The sequence below is a fragment of the Procambarus clarkii genome, chromosome 40, assembly GCF_040958095.1.
Source record: "Procambarus clarkii isolate CNS0578487 chromosome 40, FALCON_Pclarkii_2.0, whole genome shotgun sequence".
NCBI classification, from domain to species: Eukaryota; Metazoa; Arthropoda; class Malacostraca; order Decapoda; family Cambaridae; genus Procambarus; species Procambarus clarkii.
In genome coordinates, this window is record NC_091189.1 from 15218364 (window position 1) to 15225688 (window position 7325).

Sequence of the window (7325 nt, forward strand, 5' to 3'; positions counted from 1 at the left end):
GCGAACAGCGCTTGACGTGGACAAAATCGATAGGGGTGATCCTGCATGTACCGTGTAGGCGAGGAGCTCGGCCACGGTACCCACCAGCTGGGGCCCAGTCACGGTCAACACCGTACCTACACCCCTAACCCCTCACCCCTCCCCTCACGTTCACAGTTACACCATCACAGTCTCGACCCGATCACCATCACAAGCCACACCAACTAGCTCACGGTAGGTTACCGCGGCAATGAGACACTGTAAGAAAATCACCATCTTAATTACGTGAGCTATACTCGACCCAGAAGCTACAGGGGTCAAGGACATACACAGCAGCTGCAGGTGCTGACTCTAGACCACTTTTAGTCCTGTGGTTCAGTAGTCAATGTCCTTGGCTCGCAACCGAGGGACCCGGGTTCAATCCCAGGTAGAACATAAACGGTTGGGCACGCTTCCTTTCCTTAGATACCTAGGTGCTAGGCAACTTATTGTGTTTTGCATCCTAGATTCTAAGCCAACTACTGACACGGAGGGACCTTACACCTAATGCCTCTGTTCACCTAGCAGTTAAATAACTACCAGGGAGTTAGGCAACTGTTGTGGGTTGCATCCTGAGGACGGATCAGTAGTCGGCCTAGGGATGAAGGATCTCGGAAAGCCCAAGTGCAGGCTTCCTGTCCCCCATCAACAGGAAATCTATAAAAAACAAACTTTTCAGCATTACAGAATAAATCACGACACGGATACCTGTTGCTGAGAGTGACCACCACACTGCCACGCACGGCAATCACAGAGACACTGTATGCTAAAGTATGGTGCAGGGTTCGAACCCAGGACAGACTTGTGTCCCCAGTCCAACACGTTGTATTCTCAACTGCAACATTAAGGCTCACGTGTGATTGAGTCAAGCACCGACGGCAGAGCTCAGCAGCACAAATTGTCTGAGACAACGTGAGAACACAGGCGCACAGAGCCCTGGAGAAGGCCTAATGACGACACGAGGCTGTAGGGGGGATCACGCCTCAGCTAAAGCCAAGACGCGCAAAATAAAAATGAAACCTGGTTGATACCTGGTTGATGGGGTTCTGGGAGTTCTTCTACTTACCAAGCCCGGCCCGAGGCCAGGTTCGACTTGTGAGAGCTTGGTCCAACAGGCTGTTGCTTGCAGCGGCCCGCAGGCCCACATAATCAACCGTAGCCCGGTTGGTCCGGCAAACGCATGCTTTTACAAACAATCCTTTTTCCCATTTTTCAGTAATAGGCCTAACACCCCCCCCCCACCCCCCACCCAAATCGCCTTAGCGTGTTACCACAACCTCCCAAGCTTCCACCAGACTAACAACCTAAAAAAAAACCCTACGCTAAAGCTTCCACCACGTTCAGGTGACCGCTGTCAACACCAGGCACTTGTGCCACTGTCAAAACAGGTTAGTAAGCCACCGAATAAAATTTAACTTACTAAGTTCATTATTTTTAAAGAATTTACCGGACAGATTCCCCGCGTGGTGGCACACCTGTGCGCATCTCACCAGTCATTTGTTTTCATTACACCGGTTCTCTTTTTCAGGTGGTCGGTTTAAGTGCCTCAATTTTACCTCGGGAAAGGAACGTTTTGCCAGCGTTCAAATCTGCGGTTTTTTTTTGAGGGGGGGGGGGAGGGGGGGGGAGGTTCGCCGGTTATGGCCGAACCTTATGGCCGGTTCGCCCTGGTGTTCCAGGGCGAACCGGCCATAAACGAATAAAAGGTGAGTTAATGAATGTTTCTTTACTCCAGGATGGCCCACCTGACCACCAGCTGAGGGCCAGGATTCATGAAACAAATTTACGGGTCCACTTACGAAACCTGTACATCTTTCATCGATCACGGCGGCTTAAGTCTGTAACCTCACAACCCAAGGTTATTACTGTTATTAACAACCTCGCAGCGCTTCGGAGCTCACAGACTGTTTAGTCAAGATAAACAAAGACGCAATGATTCAGGAATGATGTACAGGTTTCGTAAATGAATCTTGCCTGGTTCTGGTTGTGATCAAAAGTTACCCAGGTCACCATTGGGGATATATGGTTTAACTGGGCGCTTGGCCGAGTCAGCACCAGGAGGAGGGGAATACAGTACACTACTCACACTCACCCAACACACTCACACTCACCCAACACACTCACACTCACCCAACACACTCACACGGGAGGATCACTGTGGTGGTGCTCTAAAAGGCCTTATTGTTTACACTCTTCACATCGGCCAGGACCACTTGTTACACTCTTCTTATTGTGTACACACACATACACCTCATCTATGTACGAATGATTTATTGAGTGAATGTGTGTGTGTGTGTATACCTGTGTGTGTATATACGTGTGTGTGTGTGTATACGTGTGTGTGTATACCTGTGTGTGTATACGTGTGTGTGTGTGTACTCACCTATTTGTACTCACCTATTTGTGCTTGCGGGGGTTGAGCTTTGGCTCTTTGGTCCCGCCTCTCAACTGTCAATCAACTGGTGTACAGATTCCTGAGCCTACTGGGCTCTATCATATCTACATTTAAAACTGTGTATGGAGTCAGCCTCCATCACATTACTGCCTAGTGCATTCCATCCGTTAACTACTCTGATACTGAAAAAGTTCCTTCTAACGTCTCTGTGGCTCATGTGGGTACTCAGTTTCCACCTGTGTCCCCTTGTTCGCGTCCCACCAGTGTTGAATAGTTTATCCTTGTTTACCCGGTCGATTCCTCTGAGGATTTTGTAGGTTGTGATCATGCGCGCGTGTGTGTGTGTGTGTGTGTGTGTCTCCCTCCCTCGAGTGTGTATGGTGTCACCACAAAGCCGCCGACAACAGTCACCTCCAGAGTAATCAGCTCTGTAATATTTTAGTGAAGCAAGACGATACGCGAGTGTTATATTTACATAACCACTACATATGTATGACGAGCACCCAGTACATGTACATGTACACGTAAACACACACACACACACACACACACACACACACACACACACACACACACACACTACGGGGGGCCTCGTAGCCTGGTGGATAGCGCGCGGGATTCGTAATTCTGTGGCGCGGGTTCGATTCCCGCACGAGGCAGAAACAAATGGGCAAAGTTTCTTTCACCCGGAATGCCCCTGTTACCTAGCAGTAAATAGGTACCTGGGAGTTAGTCAGCTGTCACGGGCTGCTTCCTGGGGTGTGTGTGGGGTGTGGAAAAAAAAAAAAAAAAAAAAAAGTAGTTAGTAAACAGTTGATTGACAGTTGAGAGGCGGGCCGAAAGAGCAAAGCTCAACCCCCGTAAAAACACAACTAGTAAACACACACACACACACCTTCATGTAAACTAGAGAACTTTACATTCAGGAAAGACCTGGGGCAGATACTGGTTTGGAAACAGGGTTGTTGATTTGTGGAACAGATTAGCGGTAACAAGATAGACGTGGGGGCCTCTGGATGGTTTCAAGCGCAGGTTATATATATACACACACACACACACACACATTAATATATATATATATATATATATATATATATATATATATATATATATATATATGAATGATTCTGGGTGGATATACATAGGAGCTGCCTCGTATAGTCAATAGACCTGTTGCAGTTCCCCTATTTATTGTGTTCTTGTGTTCTAGTCGGTTTAACAGTAGCCCGGATGTTGGAGAGAGAGTCCGACGGCAGACTGTTTGAAGTTAACAGTAACAATCTCTCTCTCTCTCTCTCTCTCTCTCTCTCTCTCTCTCTCTCTCTCTCTCTCTCTCTCTCTCTCTCTCTCTCTCTCTCTCTCTCACACACACACACTCGCCCGGTGGCCGAGCGGACAGCATGCTGGACGCGTTATCCTGTGGTCCCGGGTTCGATCCCGGGCGCCGGCGAGAAAACAATGGGCAGAGTTTCTTTCACCCTATGCTCCTGTTACCTAGCAGTAAATAGGTACCTGGGAGTTAGTCACCTGTCACGGGCTGCTTCCTGGGGTGTGTGTGTGGTGTGGAAAAAAAAAGGTAGTAGTAGTAGTTAGAAACAGTTGATTGACAGTTGAGAGGCGGGCCGAAAGAGCAGAGCTCAACCCCCGCAAGCACAACTAGGTGAATACAACTAGATGAATAAATTTCCTGGAGCTTACCTTATTTCGTGTAGTTGCTTTCCAGAGTTCTACTCTTTGTGACAATTTGATCAGTAAGACTATTTCTAACAGCTGTTCGCAGTCAATCATATCCATTACAATTCGTACGGACCAGGAACCATCAAGCCTTTACGTGTCCACTTACGAAATCTGTACATCTTTCCTCAAACATGGTGGCTGATTATTAAAAGGTTTAGACGCTCCGAGGCACTAAGCGGTTGTCTGCAACAACAATAACCTTGAACTGCGAAGTTTCAAAACTCGTAAACTGTTTGATAAATACAGACCAAGCTGCCACGATCGCGGAAAGATGTACAGGTTTCGTAAATGTATACGTAAGAGCATGATGGATCCTGGCCCCATACGAATTGTAATGGATATGACTGCCTGCAAGCAGCCTCCGTGACTAACTCTCTCCCCCTAAGAGCCGAGCTCTTGAAATCGTAGCTAATGAATCTTGGCTCAAGAAGAACCTTCCTGGAGGAAATGGTTCAACTGCCTCTTTTTGTTCGAGCAATATTTTTTTTGTCATATTTGGCGGAAGGCTGAAAAATCAGTAGGCCTATGTTGTTCATCCAGTGTTCTGAGATTCCCATTCTCCTCTTCCCGTATTCCGTCCTGTCTGCCCGGCGCTGCTGCTGCTCTGCTCTCCCTTACACCCGCTCCCCGGCCTTCTCTAGTCCCGTTCCGTGTCTGCCACTCGTAGCTACTGGCCAGCCGTCTGGTGGGCAGCGTCAGTGGTAGTCTGGTGGGCAGTGTCAGTGGTAGTCTGGTGGGCAGTGTCAGTGGTAGTCTGGTGGGCAGCGTCAGTGGTAGTCTGGTGGGCAGTGTCAGTGGTAGTCTGGTGGGCAGTGTCAGTGGTAGTCTGGTGGGCAGTGTCAGTGGTAGTCTGGTGGGCAGTGTCAGTGGTAGTCTGATGGGCAGTGTCAGTGGTAGTCTGGTGGGCAGTGTCAGTGGTAGTCTGGTGGGCAGCGTCAGTGGTAGTCTGGTGGGCAGCGTCAGTGGTAGTCTGGTGGGCAGTGTCAGTGGTAGTCTGGTGGGCAGTGTCAGTGGTAGTCTGGTGGGCAGCGTCAGTGGTAGTCTGGTGGGCAGCGTCAGTGGTAGTCTGGTGGGCAGCGTCAGTGGTAGTCTGGTGAGCAGCGTCAGTGGTAGTCTGGTGAGCAGCGTCAGTGGTAGTCTGGTGGGCAGCGACAGTGGTAGTCTGGTGGGCAGCGTCAATGGTAGTCTGGTGGGCAGCGTCAATGGTAGTCTGGTGGGCAGCGTCAATGGTAGTCTGGTGGGCAGCGTCAATGGTAGTCTGGTGGGCAGCGTCAGTGGTAGTCTGGTGGGCAGCGTCAATGGTAGTCAGGTGGGCAGCGACAATGGTAGTCTGGTGGGCAGCGTTAGTGGTAGGCTCCAATAGTCTGGTGGGCAGCGTCGATGGTAGTCTGGTGGGCAGCGTCAATGGTAGGCTCCAATAGTCTGGTGGGCAGCGTCAATGGTAGAAGAACACGATGGTGTGGTGGGCAGCGTCCGGAGGGAGGCAAGAGGATCCGATCGTCTGAAGCTCCCACTTGAGGTAATGTAAGCACTTAACTGGTCCGATTCTATGGCCAAATTGAGCCCTAACAACGCTGGCAAACACTTGATATGATTGGTGGACTCTCTCTGGCTCGTCAGTAAGTGTCATCTGAGAATACCAGATGAGAGGAGCCCCCTCTTGCCTCTCACAATGGATACAAAGCTCCACACCTTCCAAGATTTTAGCAGTAACTTGGAGAAATATTCCTTCTAAAGCTTGCTGATCAAGTTGTGAAGAACATGATGTGTATGTACGTTAAGCTCTGGCTCTTTGGTCCCACCTCTCAACTGACAATCGACTGATGTACAGGTTCCTGAGCCTATTGGGCTCTATTAAATCTACACTTGAAACTGTGTATGGCGTCAGCCTCCACCACATCACTTCCTAATGCATTCCATTTGTCAACCACTCTCATATGAGTCTCTATGGCTCATATGAGCACTCAATTTCCATCTGTGTCCGTTGGTGCGTGTGCCCCTTGAGTTAAATAGTCTGTCTTTATCATATCAACTCCTTAGAGAATCTTGTATGTGGTGATCAAGTCCCCTCTAACTCTTCTGTCTTCCAGCGACGTGAGGTCCAATTCCCGTAGTCTCTCCTCGTAGCTCATACCCCCTCAGTTCGGATACTAGTCTGGTGGCAAAACTTTGAACCTTTTCCAGATGGTTAGTGTGTGTGTGTGTGTGTGTGTGTGTGTGTGTGTGTGTGTGTGTGTGTGTGTGTGTGTGTGTGTGTGTGTGTGTGTGTGTGTGTGTGTTAAATCATCTTGTGTTGCTTGTGGAGGCTGCGGACGAGGGTTAGCTTTAACAAGCACGAGGGTTGTTAGGGGTCCTCCCGCTGGACTACCAGGCCCTTCGAGGAGCACAGATTAAGTTTCACGAATATATTCTAGCCTAACACAAGTTTTAACCTAACCTAACTAGCCTTATCCTAACCTAGGCAGCCTTACCCTAGCCTAACCAACCACAACCTGACCTAATAACCATAACGTCGATCCCTACAATTACTGATCTGTGAACCAATACACATTGGAACACGTTTCTCAGTCTTCTGGGCTGATGAACAGACAACTGCTCCAGAACAGCTAGAACACCTGTTTACCTGTAGTTTACCAGTAGTCACTACAGTATATATAGTGTTAACTGTGCCACCATCACCACCATCATCTCAACCCCCATCACATTTCACTATCACTATCGTGGTCATCACCGTAATCAGCCATCATCTCTGCAAACCAATTACAGAAGGTGGCAACAGACACAACACCACCACCACGAGCATCATAGTGATGCAACAGCAGCAGGAGGATGATGCAGCTTTCAGCAGGCAGCAGCAGCAGCACAGGTGGCAGCAGCAGGAGGTGGCAACAGCAGGAGGCGGGAGGCGGCAGCAGCAGCAGGCAGGAGGCAGAAGCAGCAGGCAGGAGGCAGCAGCAGCAGGCAGCAGACAGCAGCAGCGGGCAGCAGGCAGCAGCAGCGGGCAGCAGGCAACAGCAGCAGCGGGCAGCAGGCAGCATGGTGGTGCTGCTCCTGCTGCCTCATCTACATAACTATGCGGGGATGCAGGACCTGTGTGCCAGACTGGACAGCGGCCCCTCCACCAGCTGCTTCGCCTTTAACCATTAATCATCGGACGCATCCCTATCACAGATAC

The 7325-nt window shown here is 49.7% G+C and overlaps 1 protein-coding gene across 1 annotated transcript; it reads right to left on the reverse strand.

The window, feature by feature from the left end:
* Positions 1-4817: 4817 nt before the first annotated feature.
* LOC123751338 (A-kinase anchor protein 5-like) lies at positions 4818-6897 on the reverse strand. The gene is made up of 2 exons (XM_069338459.1): positions 6854-6897; positions 4818-5538 (listed from the first exon to the last, which is right to left on the reverse strand). The coding sequence occupies exons 1-2, from the start codon at positions 6895-6897 to the stop codon at positions 4818-4820; spliced, it is 765 nt and encodes a 254-aa protein (XP_069194560.1).
* Between the last annotated feature and the right edge of the window lie 428 nt (positions 6898-7325).

Bases quoted from the DNA above. Each gene is read 5' to 3' on its own strand.
- LOC123751338 (XM_069338459.1), bottom strand. From the start codon at position 6,897: ATGATGGCTGATTACGGTGATGACCACGATAGTGATAGTGAAAT. The intron at 5,539-6,853 runs GTGATGGGGGTT...GCTGCCCACCAG, and splicing joins CACGATAGTGATAGTGAAAT to ACTACCATCGACGCTGCCCA.